Source organism: Mytilus trossulus, chromosome 14, assembly GCF_036588685.1.
Source record: "Mytilus trossulus isolate FHL-02 chromosome 14, PNRI_Mtr1.1.1.hap1, whole genome shotgun sequence".
Lineage (NCBI taxonomy): Eukaryota > Metazoa > Mollusca > Bivalvia > Mytilida > Mytilidae > Mytilus > Mytilus trossulus.
The window spans coordinates 68,761,574-68,783,466 of NC_086386.1; the positions used below are offsets into that span (position 1 = coordinate 68,761,574).

Here is a 21,893-nt window from a genome sequence, read left to right on the forward strand (position 1 = left end):
AAATTGGGTATAATCTATAAATTAATTTTTATGCACCTGTCTTAAGTCAGGAGCATGTTGTTTAAAGTGGTTGTCATTTTTATAGGTGTTTCACGTTTTTTCTATATAGATAAGACTTGCTGTTTTCCCTATAAATTGTTTTACACTGGAAGTAGTTTTGAGGCCCTTTATGTGTGCCAAAACTCAGTGTTTTAAAATGCCATACTTTGACCTATAATTGTTAACTTGTTATACATTGTGACTAGAATGAAGACTTGTCTCATTGGCACTACTACCTCATCTTTTTATTAATTGTGATATCTAGACCACTCATCTACAGATGCCTCCCATTTATTAATTCAGATAAATAAATAAGCATGTATTTTTTATTATTATCATAACACATATCAAATAACAATAAATGCTAATCATAATACGTCCTATAACACAGTAAAGCATACTATTTATAGTTTGTCTCCTTTTCTTATCTATCCACGTCACAAAAAACACATATCAAAAAAACTCATATGGCATGGTTTATAATATAAACTGTTAAAAATTATTCTGCATTTAAGAATTGAATGCTTCTTTTTGTACCTTCATTGGGGTGTAAAAGCATTGACTGAAGTACATTTTGTATAAAGCTTCATACAAAATGTATAATATTTATTTTCTATGAACTATAATAGCATTTAAAGGGCAATAATCAATGATTTATACAAATGCTTAATTTAAGCAGATTTCAATAACTGTTTAAAATATTTCTACTCATAGAATTTTCATGAGATAACAATATATATCCACAACATTCTTCAAAAGTCTTTCTGGCTAGTTGCGAGATATATGAAATAACAGTTGCATAGTATGAAAGAAAGCAGTAATAAAAAAAATTATATTACATTAGAACGATCAAGTTTTTCAATATATCACATTAAAGAGGCACTTTCTTGATTTTTTAAAATCAAATATTGGATCATCTTTTGAATTTATCATAACTCATTTTTTTACAATCAACAGGATTTAGAGCTGCATTGGGTGCATTGCATACACATTTTCATTTAAAACACCAAAGCAGTACAAATTAATAAGTATTCAAAATTGTGAATTATAAACATCTGTTATAGAAATGTTTGAAAATCTAAGTAATGTAAGTAGAAAACTAAAAGTTCAACAATGGTAAAGTTTCAAAAAGTGCAAAATGCTAATGGAAGACATTTGTAAAATAATGAAAAAATACACTGAACAAGAAAAAAGTTAACAAGAAATAAGTTACAGTTGACAAAATTTATGGCAGTGAAATTTATTACCCATAATGTTTTCATAAAAGGGAGATAACAATTTATGGATATGGTTAATTTAAGTTATCTCCCTTTAACATTGAAAATTTAATTTGGAAGTGTACTTTTAACACAAGGAATCATAAAAGATATAACATTAAGATAGTTTTTACTTACATAACTGATAAATATGTAGCAATAATGTAATTTGAAGATGTATTTAATTTTGGTTGCTGTAATTCTTTAAAGGGAAGGATTTTCTCTCAGCTTGAATTTATTTGAATTGTAACATTTAATCTATATAAATATATAGAGTTCTTTTAGAAATAACAGAATAATAGCATATATCAATTGTTATATTATCTGATTAAAAAGGACAGACATAGAAACATACTTTTTAACAGATCTAAATATTCTGAAGGCCATAAAAAATGTTTTTTTCTTCTTACATTTTTAAGTTTAAAATCAATGTGGAATATCTTTCCTATTTGCCTTGAAAATGTACAAAACCACATTCAAATAGATTTTAAATATATCTTTTGTATTATTTAGCACATAACAAAGTAGTTGTCTTTGGTTTTTTTTCACTTGATGGCAGGGTTGTGATTTTAGTCAATATATGTTATGGTTTTTTTCTCTTTTTTTTCTTTAATATTTGGCTAAAAATTCCTATTTGAAAATCTAAAAAAATAAAACCTTGTTGGACTTGCCTATATGCTTACATATGTAAACCAATACCATTAATAAAACATCACTTATACAATACATACACATACATAAATATAAATTGTATAATATATTCATATATTTTACATAAAATTAAGCACCAGTATATTATTCCCTGGATTTTCCGTAGACTTTTGTATGGCACTTTATTTTAGTCTAGGAAACCCTCAAATATATATTCAACAACTTTATCAAAGCGCTGGGTAGTGCTGTGGAGAGAGGTTGCAGCACAGCCTGATGTTTGCAGTATTCAAAAAAGGTTATATGCTAATATGTCAAACATTTTCAATTTAGAAAAAGAGAAATGTTTCACCAAAGGCAAATTGAGTTGTTGAATAGAGTTCATATCTTTAACAGTTCTAGACTGTTGTCTTGACCAATCGTGAGAAAGTAAAACATTAACACATCAATGGTATTTCCACACCAGTATTATGACCCGTTTCTTTGGCAGTTTACATCATTTTTCATAATAAAAGGATAGATTTTCTTCTTGTGTTCAATTCTTCAGTGCAAAATAAAACATGATTATAAAACTGAAATAGCAGCTCAGGTAAATTTAAAAACATCTTCCTATATCTATGATTTAGTTTTTAGGCTACTTGTTGATAACATCTGAATAACATGTAGGTAACTAAACTTCTAATTTTTATCAACATTCAAAAAAGCATATAACGTTAACGGTTCATTAACAAAAATTATCAATACTTCATCAATAAAGCATCACATCGATAAAAACAATGAGATGTTATCTTAAAAGTTACAAAACACATGAGAAATTTTATACTTTTTCATTTGTGAAACCATTTTATGGTCTGTGATGTTCAAATTTAAGTAGAAATCAATTCTACTTCATAGAATATGGAAAGTATAGTTATATATATTAATCAAATATAAAAAATATTCAATCCAATTTTTAAATAAACAATGTAAAAAAAATATTAATGTCATATCATAAAATTTACTATCATTTATTTTATAGACACTCTTTTGTGTCATTTCATGCAATTTCATGCAATTTTTAAAGACAATAAGTCTAATTTCAAATATAACAACTAATTAAAGATGAGATCGTCAAACTACAAATATTCATTACTAGATTCCATTTTCCAGAATTTTAGTGTTTTACAGAAAGACAATTATTAACACAATACAATGTTAAACATCTTGACATAAAAATTTAAGCTATGTTATTATTAAGGATGTACTTAGGTGAGGATAGGTAAAAATTCAGAAATTAAGAAATTAAAATTGATGCTATAAGCTGATAGAGCACCAATTAAGGATAAAGATAAGCTAAAAATATTGATAGGTCATGGACCTCCTTTTCGAGATATTTGAGAATTAAAATATGGCGGGAAAAGGCTGACTCTGACTTTTACCTTATATTTGCATTGGTATTATTGGGTCTCAAAACAAAAGAAAGAAAATTAAGAATCTTCTAAAATTTTGGTAAGTGACCTTTCACGACCTATTTTGTCTTCTATGAAAAAATAAATGGGTGTTATGGGGCAAAATATTTTACATTGTATTGTATGGAAAAAAACGAAGGAGTCCGAACATTTGACACAAATTTCAAAACCTCACCTAAGTACATCCTTAAATGTTATTTTCCTGTATTTTCCATGCAAAGAATGCAGAATTTTAAAACATTTCACTTGCAGTCAATTTCACTTTCAAGCAATACCATATTCATTGTCTATTACAAGTCAATTATTATAAAGTATATTTAACAATCAAAACAATGTGTCTGTCTGAATGGTTCTAAATTTACTGAAATGTAAATATCTGAAAATTATCTTAAAGACAAAATGTGACTCAAATTATACATTGTGCAGTTTTATATCTATCGTATGGTTTGTTAAAATCAAATTGAATATTTAGTTCAAAGTTTGTCTATTTGTGATAGTTCATATAGGTTTTAGAAATTTTGGTTGTATATTCTGAATACATGTTTTAAATTCCATCTTTTTATTGGGAGTAAAACTTCATTGAATAATTGAAGCTGGATATTCATTTCAAATCTTTCTTTCCTTCAGAAATATCAATACTCTCACAATAGCTACTATTTTCAGCCATTTTGTTCGTATATTATTATTTCTGCTTGAGTTTTTCCAGAATTGGTATAATCATGTCAAACTTTGGTCTCTTGCCTGGTTCTTCGTTCATACAGATTTTCACCAGACGTGACATATGTGATGAGATTCCTGGAGGTATTGTCAGACGTAAGCCTTCCATTGCAATCTGAAATAAACAATTATTATTTGTTTAAGGAGTTCACTTCTCAGTTTCAAAATAATTAACTTTTCAAAACACTAGTTTATATTGATAGGGGTTAAATAAAGAAATCAAAAGAGCAAAAAAAATATATAGGTCAATGTGCTTGTGTTTGATATATCAGCCATTGAAATTTAGGGCGTGAAAATATTCTCACTTAACCTTTTATAGCTTTATCATTGACATGTTTAAGTTCTGAAAAACTATTAAAAAATAATTTAAATTTTATAAGACTTGAACAGATGGCATATCATTATACATTGGACAAAAGCGCAAAAAAATATTAGGCAGGCGAATAAATTTGTTTTATTGTATTTTTTTCTTGAAATTAGTTTTTATGTTGCGATTGCTGTACAAGAGAAGCATTCTGTATACATTTTTTTCAAATTGTGTGATTTACAATTTATATAAACTGATTTTGTGTGATTTTCATTTTATATAACAAGATTGAAACTAAACTCACTAGATACAGGGAATCTGTACAAAAGACTGACCAAGTGCTTGAAAGGTTTACAATAATTTTAAAATTAACATATTTTGCCTAAAAAGCATATGTTATATTATTGGGATTTCCAAATTTTGTGAAATAAGACCCGGGAAATCAGGATTAGGCAAAATCAAAAACACAGACATATAAACCAATCTATTGTAATGACTTTCATTAAGTAAGCATTCTCTATCAGATACTTGGTTAACTTGTACTATATGCTTAACCTCTTTTTTTTTTATATATAACTTATAAACAAGCACATCTACAAATCATAGGTAGTCAGTCAACTGACAAAATTTTAGCAAAATTCAAAAAATGCTTGATAACTGCTTATGGTTACATTTAAAAGATGTATGTTTAAAGAATTTTAATTATTTAAGATAAATAAATAAAAAAAACACATAGGTTATTTAAAAAGCATCAACTTAAGGGGAATTAACTCTAAATAACATAGTTTAATCTGTTTCCTATTTATATTATCTAAATTTTAAAAAGGCAGTCTGATGGATTATACCAAAAAGCAGGTTATTAAGTTATGACTTTACATGGAGTACCCAATTTCAGTCTAATATATTCTGTGTTTTTTACTCAAATATTATAATTGCCAGGCAGGGTTGTAATTTATAGAATACTTTCAACAAGAAATAAGAGAAAAAAATAATTTCACAATGTTTGTTTATGTTCAGCCATGTTTTGTGTATGGGTGAGACAGTTTGGAAAAATTCAAATAAAATACAAACAAATATCTTATAATATAGTATAATGTATCTTTAAATCCCCCTTTTTAATATTTTTCCTTAAAAGTTAATCTAATATATTGTATTTATGAACCTTCATTCCACATTCCATAGGTGTCAGATCTGCATGTGGAACCTCTCTAGTCTCAAGTTCCCATAGTAACACTGCAAAACACCACATATCAGCTGCTCTTTGATTTATTTCTGCAGGTTTACGTGTAAGAGCTACAACAGAATAAATGTACATTGTGACTTTTTCAAACTTTGCTTACAAGCATTAAATACTTTTATATGAATTGATAAGCAATCTTACAAAAAGTTTAAAGCAATACATTTTTTAACTAATTAACAAGAATGTGTCCCAAGAACACGGCTGCCCATTCCGCACTATCATTTTCTATGTTCAGTGGACAATGAAAATGGGATAAAATCTCTAATTTGGTATTAAAATTAGATATATCATAACATAGCGAAAATGTCTACTAATTTACAAGTTGATTGGACCTCAACTTCATCAAAAACTGCTTCAAACAAAAACTTTACCTGAGGCAGGACAGACAAACAGACGAACGGATGGACGAACGAACAGAAGCACAGACCAGAAACCATAATGCCCGAAAATGGGGCATAAAAACACAAATTTACAATTACTACAAATGAGTTATTCTGAGAAATCTTCAAAACTAGACCTTTATAGCTTGTTGTTCAGTGTAAGCCAAGACTCTCAGTTGAAGACCATACTTTGACCTTTAATGGTATACTTTTACAAATCATAACTTGGATGAGGAGTGGAGTTCATACCACATCTTCTTATATCTATAAAACTCTGTCAGAGGAATTGTTTTCTGATGGTTTCTTTTCACTTCGTATGAAATCTTAGAGACTTCTTTGGATGTCAAATTTAAAAAAAAATGTGTCTTGCCATAGTTACTAAAAATTGTCAGTCAATTGATTTTGCCACAATTACTACAATTTTTCCGCCAATTGGACAAACTTATTTATGGTATGTAAAAAGAAAAGAATAAAGCTTAGTACAAAGATTCAAGGCCATATGAAAAACAGATAATCTAGGATGTAAAATAAGTCAAGATAGCAACCATACACTTTTCTGAATTATTTCCTAATGCTTCATAATAAGGAAAAGTTCACAATGGGAAAATCTTTATGTATATATAACAAATTTTGAACAGAATTTCAGCCTTTTAATTCATCTTTTACCTTCTGGTGCCATCCAAGCTGGAGAGAATAATTTGCCTTTCTCATGAAAGGAGAATTTATAGTCAGCCATATTGATTCTGGCAGACAAGTCTTCATCAATCTGAAAAATAACAATAAAATATATGTCAAATTGCTCACTCTTTTGAATTATCATTAACCCAAGATAAAATCTGATAACCATTGCTAAATTCATTTGGTTTGTACAAGAATTAAGAAATGGTTAAAGCAAAATGTAGTTGACTTTTATACTTGAAATGTATCGCTGATAACCTTTTTTAATCATATCATCTTGGTTTAATATATATTATATCATGTATATATATGGTTTAAATTTTTGTCTTATATAAGTCTTGTAGGTGTTGAAAATACATGTCAGAATTCATCATCTTATCTTGTAGGCTCTTGTATCTCGAAATTGTTAATAGTGACTTCAAAAATATATTGACCTATCAATATCAAACATTTTTGTGAATTCCAAAACTGCCTCTTCATATGAATTACAATACAAATACATATTTCTGGGACTTTATCAAACTAAATGCACATTTTATTTGAAGAAATGGTGTTGTTTGCCCAAATTCTTCAGCTAAAATTAGCTTTTTTATGTTTGAATTCTGAAATAAGCCTTATTTTGCATACTTTAGCCCTAGACTTACATTTTCTTTGTTAAAAACACAATCAGTGGTAAGTGAGATACACATTTATTTCAGTCTATATTGGTGCAGATATTTAACAGTATACATTGGACCCTTTTACCATTAAACCAGATATAAAACACAAATTATAAAGTACTGTGGATTCATTAATGATTAACGTGACGGTACCCAAATTGCACCTATTTTGACAGTTTTTTCACCGACGTTTTTTTATGATCAAGAAAAAAATGTCCATACTGTGTTTATTTTGTAGCCCTATCCTTCTTGATTGTATAGGTACACCAATTTAAATTTTAATCCATATTGAGTCATTGAAAAATGGGTTTGAATCAACCTCCAAACTATCCATGATTCTGTAATGAGGAGTACCCAAATTGCATCCATGCTTAAATTCACATCGTCAAAAGTCTAATAACCGAGCTTTTGTTTAATTTCTTCAAATATTTTGAACAATTGGATATTTGTCCATGCTTACTCTTCATATTTTACGAAATGGATACTTATAATGTATTGTATTTGCTAATTTGAAAAAGATGACGTTTTGATGACGTCGCATGGTGACGTTTTCGTACATTTTGCTTTTTCAGTAAACAGTCCATCTGTTGATAAAAACTATGAACGTTTTGTGTATAGCTAAATATGTTTACCTATGTTGAAAGACGTGCATAGTATCAAATCATAAAAATACAAATTGTTTAGTCTCTAGGAAATCTTGTAAAATTTTTGTTGCTATTTTTTTCTAAATAGGTGCAATTTGGGTACTCGGTGCAATTTGGGTACCCTTACGTTACAGATAACTTAGACCAAAAAAAATGGTTTGGTATCTCCATCCATACATCAGAAAAGACAAAACCACAAATTCATATTCAACTGATACAGAAAGTTTTTTAACGCTTCAAACTACTGAAAACAACTATAAATCAAAAACATGTAACATGAAACTGGTTCAAGAGAAATATGTTGAAAACTGTTACCAAATGAAATGATAAAATTAAATAAATCCACAGTACTTGAAAAGAGTAAAATGAGGGTTAAGGCAACATAATATAATGTATTTTAATATATATAATTATTTGTATTGGTTCATAACTAATTTACATTTAGTAACATCAAAAACAAATACTGTATTCTTATTTCTTGTGACTATTGTAACAATAACATTAATTTCTAATAAAACAAAATATCTCATTCTTTCATGAACCTTAAATGAGACTAAATTTAACAAAATTCTGACTCTTTTTAAACAATAATGACATCGGTCTTGATACAAAACAGAATAACCATGCATGTTGCTTCGGATTTGGACACAATTATTTCAAACATTCAGGGCTTTTTTAGGTAGGGAAAGATGAATAGCATTCTTTTTTTCCATAACAATTTTGGCAAAAACAAACAACCTTGACACATCATGACACAGTTGAGAAGGTATTCTGCAAAAAGAGATATTTTCAGAGACAAATATTCTACAAGAAAGTGCAGTACACTTCAAACAGAATGATTCAGAAACTTTTAAACAACAAAGAAAAACCATAATACTAATAAAACAATGCATGCACGGTAAACTTAAAATGATTCATAAATAAACAAATCAAAAGTCAAACTTCTAATCTAACATCAGATAATAAACAAAATATATCAATAATCTATATCTCAAACACAACAACTTATTATGTCATATGCATAGTAACTTAATGGTTACACTAAATGCATGGTTTTGAATATGGAATTTTTTGCTTAGAAAATAATTTTTGAAGAAATATCTGAATTACTCCCCTTTGTTCAACATATGTTTTTTGGAGAAGTTCTTTTTCTGTTGTCTTTTTCTTTTCAATTTAGGGAGGACAAAATAAACTGAGCAATACAAATTTGTGAATACTTCTAATAAATCAACTAACAAAAGTAATTACTTATCATAGTCATACTTCTATTCAAATAAACTTAAATAAATGCATCGATATAAAACTACTCTGTATTCTGAGAAAAAATCTAATACTGCTTTTTCTACACTGAATCCTACAAAATCTACCTAAATATCAAAAAGAAAATGTTGTTAGTAGTTAGGTTTTATTCACTCTCTAACAATGGGAGGCATTCCTTTACCCCATTAACGACTCCGTCAGTATTTCTGTAGTATTTAGGATCGTCAATATTTATCTTAGCCAAATCCTCATCAATCTACAAAGAATGCATTTTACATGTATTTCTATCTTAGTTTGATATTGTGTTATGCTCAAATTTCATTGGTTGAATCTATTTGGAGCAAGCAGGTCCATGTATCCTCATTTTGACTTCCATGGTAACCATATGACAACTGTCATCTGACAATAATGACATACAAAAGTATTTTTCATTTCTACAAACATTAATATTTTATCTAATACTAGTATTTTGAATTTCAACATATGCATTTAAACAATTTTAATTATTTCCATTCAACTTTTAAAATGAGGCAATGGTCTTAATAAATTTTATCAGTACAAATGTATTTAACCATTGAATACAAAAAAGGAAATTTGTGTGATTTAGTTAAAACTATTGCTATTTGAAGAAATAAAGCAAATAAATAATGTTATTATCTTTCAAATTGCTCATTTGAATTTTTGCAAAATCTAAACATGTCCCAATTTGAACAAAAATATCTGAATTTAAAGTAGATGGTTACAGCTAATGTATAACATTTTTTTATTTCTTTTTTTATTTATATTTTTGTCAGTTTCCAAGTATACAATACACAACAATAAACCTTTACCAAAATTCCTGCAAAATAAAATTTACAAAATAAAAAATATTAAAAGAATTAAATATTTTACCATAATATGTTTGCTGGTTATAACAAGGTCAGGAATCATTGGTTCTAGTGTGTGTAAGAACTCCATCCCTCTAGCTATGTCTATAGCAAATCTCAAGGCTTGATTCTGATCTACTACTATACCTAGAAATACATGATAACAATGTCTATAGCAAATCTCAAGGCTTGATTCTGATCTACTACTATACCTAGTAACATATCAATTAAAATAATTAAGGAAAAACATTGAAAAATCAAAAAAAATAATTAGGATAATTTTTTCCCTAGCTTCACTCCCTTGTATGTGTACTTAATGTACTTAATGGACAAAATACAAATTTGCTTATATTTGTGCCAATCTTCAATTATTTATAAGCTTTTGTTAATATAGAAACAAGCAAGTCAACTAACATCTTTAACCTCACCACATTATTTATGTATGTGCCTGTCCCATGTCAGGAGCCTGTAATTCAGTGGTTGGAATATGTTGCTGTGTTACATTTGTTTTTTGTTCATTTTTTGTACATTAGTTAGGCTGCTAGTTTTCTCAATTGAATTGTTTTTACATTTGTGATTTCGGGGCCTTTTATAGCTGAAAATGCAGTATTGGCTATGCTCTTTTTTGGAGGCAGTACCGTGACCTATAGTTGTTAATTTCTATGTCATTTGGTCTATTGTGGAGAGTTGTCTCATTGGCAATCATACCACATCTTATTTTTATAGTCAAGCATTTTTCAGGTATTTTTTTAACTAACCATTCTATGATTCCATTGTTAATTTGTAACAATACAGTTTTTATTTCAAACTGGTACCATTTGGGAATAGATTACTCCTAGTTAAATTAGATTTGTTTAACAATTTTTAAATATTTATTTGCATTTGTTTTTGGTTTAAAGTTACCAACATTAAGACAATTTTGAAATGTTGCATGGTAATTTTGAGTAAACATTATTTTGCTATAAAATAACTTCTGCTTTAATTCTCTAACCTGTTTCTCCATGTAATACATTAAACAATGAGCCATAAGGCATGAACTGGCTAATGACTACTAGATCTGGTGGTTGGTTACAGCAAGCTAATACAGGTAGAACATTTGGGTGGTTGAAGATTCTGTAAAAATACAATATCATTTAATGCCAACTATAACAGACAAAAATTTCATGCTAAATTAAAATCTTTTGATAACAAATATTGCTACCTTAAATTCAATTAATTGGTAGTTAATATTGAATATAGGAAATTTGATTAGCTACACTGTAATACATTATGACCGTGATTATCCGGTGATTACTATTTACCCCTTAATGAATGGCTATTATTTATTTTGAATTTATTGAACCATAAAATTAATTTTTGACTCTTCACATTGAATAATCCGCGAAGCGGATTATGTAAAATGTGAAGAGTCAAAAATTAATTTTATGGTTCAATAAATTCAAAATAAATCATAGCCATTCATTATAAATTAATTTCTATAAAAATAAGGCTCAAATAACTTTTCATATTATTTATATTAACAATAACAAAAAACACATGTTGGCGTATGAATACACAAAAGAATGAATGAACTGTCATGGCCGCAACGTCATTGGAATGTTACGAGACGGGTAAACTCTTTTCCAAAAACAACAGTTTACTGTGGATTATTGATTTGAAATGTGCAGTTATGGAAAGCTGAGTTAGAAATAAAGCCAGACGACATGAAGTTGTTTGACGACAAGGCCGCATTCATAGTGTTTACGTTTGGAGTGTCACAGGCCGCCAAAACTGAGATCACACTGTCACTGGCAGGATTGTTTTGTAGAGCCATTGGCGTTGGCATCCCAGTCTGAGGCGGTGCGCGTCCTGTGGATAGTGTTGAAAGTGTGTCGCTCATGGATTTCTTTTGTAGGGTAGAACAGTCCCGACTGTAGCTTCGTACAGACGCCTCATTCCGGTGACCGCTCATATACATAATATGTCGGATTTCGAAGCCAGCGTCACTCATTGCTTGGATCGCTGTTGCCCGGAGACAATGAGCTGTGTACATCATACTACAGGAGGAATTTTTCGACACATCTGCCATGAATCTAGTGAATTGGTAAGATTTGACCGATGTGTTAGTGTACCATAGTTGTAAAACGTGTGGAGTTTTGGACGACAACGCATCTTTATTAATATGATTAAAAAGTGAAGTTGCATCAGGATCAGTTTTCAAAATCAGAGTTTTCAATGAAGCAACTGGGCAGCGATCACCTTCACATGAATACATTCGTTTGTCATTAATAGTTTCTCCCGAGTCTAATCCTCCTTGCCAATTTTTCTGTTTCATTTCATGTGACAAACAGGCATATTCACGATTGTTTTCATCAAAGTGGAATTCAAACGATTTTATCTGCAGTTGTTGATGAAACTCTATCCCACGGGTCACAAAATGCATAGCAATATTATACCAAACACGGAATCTTAGGATTATTGGACCATCAGATGAGTACAGGTAATAATTTATCTTTTCCAAATCATTCATGGTTATAATCTGTTTATGTTTTGTTGGACGGGAGAGACCTTTTTCGAGGTTTTTCTTTAATTTTCCATCAAGAGTTTCATTCGCCTTCCTAAATTCTTTATCGCGAACGATATCAATATCCCTATCTAAATCATGAATGTGTCGGTTGATTGCTGCCCTTATGTTTTTCATTGAATTTTTGTGATATTCTTTTGACTGGGCAGTTGACATTTCCTTGCCTCTTTTTTCGGAAAATTTTGGGGTTGCCTCTGCATAAAATTTAGCCAAAACATTGTTTAATTCTTCTGTTTCAGTAGTCGCGAAATCAAATACTTGATCCAGGGCTTCCATGCACCATTCTGAAAAATAACAAAATAAGAAATTCAATTCGATTTTCAAACATAGGAAAGAGGAAATATTCAATATTGGTAGAAAAAACAGCAAATAAAAACTAATTATTATACAGATTCAGATAGCTCAGTGGCAGAGCGCTCATGTTTTTGAGAGGTCCCAGGTTCAAATCCTGGTCTGAATTTACATCGTTTTATGTTGAGTGTATAGGACAACAGTTGTGTTTGTATATTGTATGTAACTCATTAAACAGAGTATTACAAAATGATATAAAACAAGGTTTCCATATTAAAGTTTGTATTTACCTTGGAAAACTTTGACTCCCCATTTCGTGTTTTGCTTGGTTGACTTAGCCTGTCGACTGTCTTGCAGGTCTTTCAGTTCTTCTGGGGTAACTGTTTTAAATCGTTTCTGTGATTTTTGAAGCCCAGAAACTGTAGGCCTTTCAACTTCAACCGGCTTTGGTGCCAACGGATTCTGCGATGGGGCCTGTGGCTGCAGTTGTGGTGCCATTCCAGGGTTTTCTGGAGCAATGTTAAGCTCAACAAGTTCAATATTTTGCAGGTCATCTTTGAACAACCATCCCAATAAATCTTCGTCATTGTACGACTCCATTTCAATCAACTTTTCACCCCCACCAATGTCGAAATCCGGCAACTCTTCCATTTTTGTCTTATAGTATTGAACAGACGACAGGAGTTGGGGTGGGGCGGAGTCATGCAGTACATGTAGTTCGGGGTTAGATGGGTAGGATAGCATATTTAAAACATTTAAAACAACAAGTGACTGAACAAAACTTTATTATTTTACTCTAAATCGTTTTTCTACGTATGTATCAAGTAAAAGAATTTTCTAATCAATAAAAAAGTAGTTCCGGTAAAAATGGGCGTGTCGCTATAGAAATTGACAACATTGAAAATAATACTAATACTTTTAACCAATCAGGAGACAGTAAATACACCAAATTTATTTATTCCCCCTTAAAATGAAAAACAGTGTTAAAAAATCTCATTTGCTAATAAATTTATCTTGTATCATTTATAATAAATTTGCATTCTAGGTTTGAGGTGGATACTCTATTATAATATTTCTACCTAAGTCTAGGAATTTCCTCTTGGAAATCTCTGGACATTCTAAGAGTACATTCTCTAATACTGAGTATTTTAGCTACAATGTCATTCCCTTCCCACTGGCCTCTGTACATCTAAAAAATAAACATCTTCTTATTAATATTATTTATTTTCAATGTACATTATTAAATTAAGCCGTTAGTTTTCTTGTTTGTATATTTTTACATTTTTGATTTCAGGGCCTTTTAAAGCGGACTATGAGATATGGGCTTTTCCTCATTGTTGAAGGATGCACTTTAACCTATAGCTGTTAGCTTCTGTGTCATTTGGTCTCCTGTGAAGAGTTGTCACAGTGGCAATCATACAACATCTTCTTTTTTATGTTTACTTACAGGCTCGAGCTATGTGGATGCAGTAGAATGTGTGCCTGGGCCTGTTTATAGTGTATGTGCTTATATTTATACAGGTAGATTGTTTTGCTTGTGATAGAGCTGTCTATATGATTCATTACATAACTGTCCTATTTCTTTTACATTTACTATACTTTATTCCTGCCCAATTCTATGCCATTTCAGGCCTTTCATAGCTGACCATGCGATATGCGTTTTTCTAATTGTTGGAGGCCATACAGTGACCTATAATTTCTGTGTCATTTGGTCTCATTTGGTAAATCGTTGTCTTATTGGCAATCATACCACAAGTTCTCTTTTAGATATAATTCTTAAACACCTTAATAAATGCTTACCTCCCCTGAATGAGTGACTGCTACCTGATTACTGAGGTTTAACTGTTTGATATCTATACCAGTATGTCTTGAAAGAAGAGCATCTCCTTCAAATCAAAATAAAATAAGTTTTTACATAAAAAATATGCAATAATATTGAAAAATAATAATGACAATCACAAAGTTTTCAAATTTAATCGTTATTTTCTTTTAAGGATACAATGAAAAACTGCAAATATATTGTTTGTCCTATTATATTCACATAACATTGATAAACCTATATTTAAAAATATATATATCAGTAAAACCTTCTGATCATCTTGCATTTTTTATTAGTGAGAAACACAATAAAATAAATGAGAAAGTACATGTACTACATGTTTATTGACCTTTGAAATTGACAAATTTGTAAATTTCTCCAATCCTTTCAGAATAACATTGATCTTATAAATAAAATTAAGTACACATATTGGAAACGTAACTTCAGAAATGCTATTGTGATACATTATTTTTAAGAATTTTGATTTTTTTTTGCAATTTCAAGGCCAACATAATGGATCTTATCATAGCTCATCCTTTCAATTCTTCAATTGTGCAAACATGTATTAGAGTTTTTCTTTATCCTAAAACCAAAGGAATATCAGATTACTGCATATTCAGGAACATTTTAGAGTTTGACTGTTGTTTTTTAAGTGACAAATTAGTGAACAATCTAAAATTAGATGAGGTGATCAAATACCGGTCAGAATTGTGATTAAGTAAAAGATTGAGACAGACATCCTCAGTGTAGGTTTGTTCACAGAATTTTCCACCAGGCTTTTTTTTTTTTAATAGTGAGTGAAAAAAGCACTGGTTCATGAAGATTCAGAATGTTAGTTCTTTGTTAAATGAAGTATTTAATCCAGTTACTAAAGGCTCATGAAGGATTCTGAACCTATAGTCATTGTTTGATCTTTTTCCATTTTTTCAGCTTAGACCTTCTGCACTGTTAGTCACTAGTCAAATTCCCTAGACTAGTAAAATTTTATTGGGACTAGTGAGTATTTTTGGAACTTTGTTTAGACACATTAGAAAAATAAAGGAATATTGGTCTTAGGACTAATAGTTGGAAATGATTTTGGTGCACTGAAATGTGAGTGCACAAATCACCCTTATTTCTAGTATGGTCAGCAAGAGGTGAAAATGAACATACTGCTATTATTTCAGACGATTGTAAAACCAGAATTTTTTAAAAAGTGATTTCATGAAATTGAAAAGAAATGTTATTTGTTTATTCTCATGTAGACCCTTGTATGATGTATGTAAATTAATCAATTTCTAATGACGTATATTCCAAGAATCTATCATTCTCCTTAACTTGAAAAAAGCAACACTAACAGGGCTTACATGAGAATAAACACTGCATGGGAGAAACATGTATTCATACCACAATATGACAGGAAAAATTTTGCAGCTGCATAACAAAAATAATGTTTTATTTGTCAGTAAAATAATTATTTTAAAATTAGTATGAGTTCAAACAGAATAACAAAACAAAAGACAATATAGGAGAAAATCCTCGATCATTCTTCCATGATTTAAAATGAATAGATGAAAAGTATAATGGAAGTATGAAGTTTACATTTTAATACACTTACCACCTTTTAATATAGTAATAAAATACAGTAAAAATTTTGATTGATAAAAATATATATTAGTTTTAGTTTCTTGTGTACAATTTGGACATTAGTATGGCGTTCATTATCACTGAACTAGTATATATTTGTTTAGGGGCCAGCTGAAGGAGGCCTCCAGGTGCGGGAATTTCTCTCTACATTGAAGACCTGTTGGTGACCTTCTGCTGTTGTTTTTTCTATGGTCGGGTTGTTGTCTCTTTGACACATTCCCCATTAGTCCAGCAGCTAAGTCCAATATTTTGGGACAATTGATCACTTTATGGTAAAAGCATGAAACTTTGCACTGTGTTATATATGATGTTTATAAACATTTTTGGATATTAAAAAATAATCCACAATGGCCGCCAAATTCAAAATGGCCGCCAACAGTCATGAAGCACAGTCCAAAAATATAGTATAATTTAACATTTGAAAATAAAAGCACAAAACTTTGCATATTGCTTGTTATGATGATTACTAATCTTTTCTGAATTTGGAACAATAAAAAAAAAATCCATAATGGCCGCCAATTTCAAAATGGCCGCCAACAGTCATGAGGTAGAGTCCAAAAATATAGTGTAATTTATCATTTGAAAATAAAAGCACAACACTTTGCATATTGCTAGTTATGGTGCTTATTAATCTTTCATGAATATGGAACAATCAAAAATAATTCCATAATGGCCGACAAAATTTAAATGGCCGCCAACAGTCATGAGGCAGAGTCCCAAAAAAATGGTATAATTTTTCATCTGAAAATAAAAGCACAAAACTTTGCATATTGCTTGTTATGATGCCAATTAATCTTTTATGAACATGGAACAATAAAAAATCATTCCTTAATGGCCGACAAATTCAAAATGGCCGTCAAACGTCTTATAATTAGAAACTATATCGTGTATATCTAGAAAGTTATAAACAATCAACAAATATTTGTGCTTTGCAAAACTTTCAGGATTTCAGGTCATCCAATCTTGAATTACATACTTTTTGTATGTCTTTTTAACTTTTTCGATTCAAGCGTCACTGATACGTCTGTCATACAGAAGTTATCCACAAGGAAGATATAAGGTAGCAATACACAGTTAGAACTTTAGTTTCGCATTATGGCCCCTGTGAATGTTTTAAATATGAAAGTTTTTGTATAATAAAATTGATATTTAGATAATTGAAGAATGATTTTTTTTGGACCAGTTGATAGATATAAACCTATGGTTTCAGGAAAGGTATCACTGTAATTCATTGAAATTTTCCTTTAGACCACATTTGGGAGACTTTTGTGACATGTTCACCCCCCTTTGTTTGCTTTATTTTGTATCTAAGAAAGGCAGATTGTTGCCATGGTTACACCCAAAAGGGATTATATTTCACCCTTATGACCATTAGAAATCAAATCTATGGGAGATTTTCTTTCTACAAGTATATACATGCATAACACAAATATAAAGCCTTCTTTGTTAGACAGGAGGGGACAGAGGGTGTTTAAAAATTATGAGTGTCAATTTTAAGTTTTTTTTTCCTAACTGTGTATTGCTACCTAAACTAATTTACGATCATAGTTCTTACAACACGGCTACTGAAAAGACGTTCAGGGTATCACGTGTAGAATATGACAAACCAACTAAATCAATAATATTTATTTGGCAAATTGCATCCTATGCCAAGAAATTAAAGATTTAAAACTTATATGCCCATTTGATTCTAAACGTCTCATTGTTGGTGCTGGTTATCAATCTTTAGCTGACAATATAAATAAGTTTCATGAATTACGATTGAGGCCTGAAGGCATTAATGTGTGCATTGAAAACTTAGATGAGGGATCTGGAATAGCACAGTCTTTCATTGACCAAAAGGCATGTTGGCACAACTTTGGCAACTTAAAACTGAACAGGACAAAGTTGGATAGATCAGAAAAACGAACCTCGCATGAGAGAATAAATGATAAAGTTACCACATCTAAAAAGAAAACTAGACATAGCTTTTTCGTTCAGTCCACCAGTAACCCGTCTGTGTACTTTTTCTGTAATGAAAATGGCCAAGAATCCCTTCATGAGTCCTTAACATTTGGACAAGATACACGGGTGAGAGAATGTGCAGTAAAATTAAATGACAAGTTGTGACTTGCAAAGTTAAGTGCCGGTGATCTGATTGCACAGGAAGCAAAGTACCATTCTTAATGTTTAATTTCCTTATATAATCGTGCATCTCGAATTGAAATGAAAAATGATAATGTCGAATCTGAGAAGGAAAGACAAATCCATGGTATTGCATTTTCAGAACTAGTCTCTTATATAAATGAAACAAGGTCATGCGATGAGACCATAAGTGTTTACAAGTTGTGAGATCTATGTAAACTTTTTTATGGAAAGAATAACATGTCTAGGTGCAGATGTTTCATCTCAAGTTAATAGTACACGGCTAAAACACAGACTTGTAATTTCCCTAACTCAGATGTTTACAAACAAGGTCTTAAAAACATTCTTGCTTTCAAAGATGACATTGGTCTTGAATTGAAGAGAGTCTGCTTAGAAGACTTTGATAATGAGTTTGTCAACATATCAAAAGCAGCTACGTTTGTTCGTAAAGATATTTTCGCATCAATTTCAGAATTGAAAGGAACCTTTCCAAAGGGATGTAAGGAAGCTTATGTACCCCATTCATTGCTTTCTTTGGTCAGTATGATTCATATTGGACCCAACATTAAGGATCGTTCATATTCTCAGTCGACATTAACAATGGCACATCTTCTGATGTATAGTTGTTCAAAGAAACTGTCCAGCCATCACATGAAAGATGATGAACCGCCAGTTTGTGCTTATTTTGGAATCATGATCCATGTTAGACTAGAAAACGTGATCAAGTAGATAATTTCTTCAAACTTGGACTGTCTGTCTCCTACGACCGAGTGTTAGAAATTTCATCTTTCATAGCCTATGATGCTTGTCATCGTAAAATGCGTTATGTCCAAGAAGGTAGTGTGTGCCCTACCAATCTACTACAAAATATATTTACTTCTGCTATAGACAACATTGATCACAATCCAGCATGCAGTATCTCGTTAAAAGATTCATTCCATGGTACAGGTATATCTTCATTCCAACATATTTCAGGGGATGTTCAAGGCGTTGTTCAAACATTTGACCAATCTGAACCTATGTTGAAAGTGTCTCTTTTACCAGAGAATTATTCAATCTTCCACCAGCTGTACTAAGATTCAGCGAACCAGAAATCCCATTAGTTGAAGGAGAACTTTCAATTGGTATGTCCTCAATTCCAGCTGCATTAAAAGGGGAATTCCAATGGCTGAACCTGTGGATAGGTTTTGGCAATGGAAATTTCAATTCATGGATTGTGCCTTTCTTTAGGACCATTGAAATCGAAAGTCTTTCCACTGTTCCATTCATTTACTGGTTGTGACACAGTCTCAGATTTTTCTGGGAAAGGTAAGAAATCAGCTTGGGAGACATGGGGCGTATATGAGGATTTGTCAGAAGCATTTCTGCAGGTTATTTAGAATCAAAATGAAGTGGAAATTTTAAAAGTGTTAAGGTAATAGAACGATATGTTGTGCTTTTGTATGATCGGTCTTGTACAGCTAATAGTGAGAATGAATTAAGAAAACAGTTATTCTCGCAGAAGACAAGAACAATTGACAATATTCCTCCAACACGAGATGCACTTCTTCATTGAACATACGAAACGTGCAGCTTACCAAGGTAGTGTTATTTGGGGAATTGTTTAGTTGCAAACCCAAGTATGCCATCACCAGATTTATTCGGTTGACAAAACTTGATGGTCCCTGGGTACCATTCTGGTCTGTGTTTGCGGAAGCTTCAATGTAATGCCAAGAGCTCAGTCAATGTGGATGTAAGAAAGGATGTCTAGGAGTATGTAAATTCTTAAAGCAGCATTACAATGCCCAGCATTATGCAACTGCTCACAGGACTGTGAAAGAAAAACTGATTGAGACTGAGCTTTCTTTTGATTTTCCTGCATTTGAATCATATTTTAATTATAATTTTAATCTGTTGTTATGTTGAATAGTTGCTTGGGATGTTTTTTTTATTTCTTATCTCATTGCTAAAAAAGAAATACTCTTTGCACTGATTCAATACTGCAGATGTTGTTCTTTTTTCATTTCAGAAAAATTGTGAAATGACTTTTTAAGGTCAGGTCATTAACTGTAATTGTAAAAAATAAGAACTTGTCAAAAACGCCATTTTGAGTTGTATGGACCAATTTTATTTCATAGTTAATGTCACCTGTTACATTACATAATAATATGTTTGTATAAACGTGCTTGTATTTAAATAAATGATCCAATTATTTTTTAATCTTTTTTATACCATATTCAAAACCAAACGTCAAATTTTGACAGGTTAAAAGGCGCCATTTTGAATATTGCCGCCATTTTGAAAATATTATCTATGCACCCAGGCATAACTGGTACATTGTAGGCCTTTCCCGATATCAAATGACCAGTTTCACGGATTAGGTAGCTTTCTATCACACAATGATGTGTATACATACGAATACTGTCAAATTTAGACATTTTGACGCGCCATTTTGAATTTGGACGCCATTTTGAATTTGGACGCCATTTTGAATTTGGACGCCATTTTGATGATTTCTGTATTATAAGGTTCAAAAAAAATATAATTGACATATTTTTATTGTATTTCCCAAAGTTTGTGACATCTTCTGAACTCATTAAAATTGGAAGACTTTATCAAGTGAATTATTTTATTCTTATGTCGGCCATCTTGAATTTTGTGGCCATATTGGATTTTTTTTTCGTGGCTCCATATCTGAATTTTGTCTATACCCCTTAATCTTTCACTATGCCAAGTTTCATGCTTTTACCATAAAGTGATCAATTATTCTGATATCCGCTGGACTACATTTCCATTTTCAATTTTATATAAATTTTCAACCATTTTATTTTTTTTACACAGTCATGTTTGCTCTACATGGAGCTATATATTTCATGAAGCTCATGCTGATATTGAAAAAAATCAAAGTTGGTGATAGTGAGTGATTCACTTTAAAATAACTTTTCCTGTCTAATCCATATAGTTACTATCACTTGTACTGTCACTTGGCCAATATTGAAGACCTAAAGATTTATTTTTTATTTTAATTTGAGTTGCTGTGAATTTTTTTTTTTTTTTTTTTAATCCTTGTGTATCACTCTACTTAGCTTTTTATAAAAATGACCTATCACAAAATTATGGAATTAAATACATTGACCAGGTCTTAATCAAAGAGCTGAAAGCTCTGAGGAAAAATGACGCCACTGTCTCTAATATTGGGATATTTTTTATGCAAGTCTTGATTTTCACATACCGTAATTAATTTAACAATGCAACATGTCTTGTAAGCATATAATTGATATTCGTATATATGTGTGTGTGTGAAGTGGCTGTTTTTTTTAAGACAAATGAATAGGTCAAGACTACCTTA

General features: G+C 30.7%; 2 protein-coding genes across 5 annotated transcripts in view; both read right to left on the bottom strand.

Moving 5' to 3' along the window:
• Nucleotides 1-351: 351 nt before the first annotated feature.
• LOC134697132 (integrin-linked protein kinase-like) overlaps nt 352-21,893 on the bottom strand; it is a 32,865-nt gene continuing 11,323 nt past the window's right edge. The window contains exons 6-14 of one of the 4 annotated variants that reach the window (XM_063559184.1): nt 16,202-16,228; nt 14,797-14,882; nt 14,076-14,185; nt 11,134-11,255; nt 10,168-10,289; nt 9,458-9,532; nt 6,702-6,801; nt 5,578-5,708; nt 352-4,223 (exon numbers count right to left, since the gene is read on the bottom strand). In XM_063559184.1, the coding sequence (XP_063415254.1) occupies nt 4,074-4,223; nt 5,578-5,708; nt 6,702-6,801; nt 9,458-9,532; nt 10,168-10,289; nt 11,134-11,255; nt 14,076-14,185; nt 14,797-14,882; nt 16,202-16,228 (923 nt within the window). In that variant the 3' untranslated portion in view covers nt 352-4,073. The remainder of the gene's footprint in view (nt 4,224-5,577; nt 5,709-6,701; nt 6,802-9,457; nt 9,533-10,167; nt 10,290-11,133; nt 11,256-14,075; nt 14,186-14,796; nt 14,883-16,201; nt 16,229-21,893) is intronic. The other 3 variants (XM_063559185.1, XM_063559186.1, XM_063559187.1) reach the window with 3 other exon arrangements.
• On the bottom strand, nt 11,583-13,933 carry LOC134696718 (uncharacterized). Its single transcript, XM_063558642.1, has 2 exons — nt 13,287-13,933; nt 11,583-12,989 (listed from the first exon to the last, which is right to left on the bottom strand). Exons 1-2 carry the CDS (start codon nt 13,738-13,740, stop codon nt 11,779-11,781), a joined length of 1,665 nt encoding a protein of 554 aa, XP_063414712.1. The 5' UTR covers nt 13,741-13,933; the 3' UTR covers nt 11,583-11,778.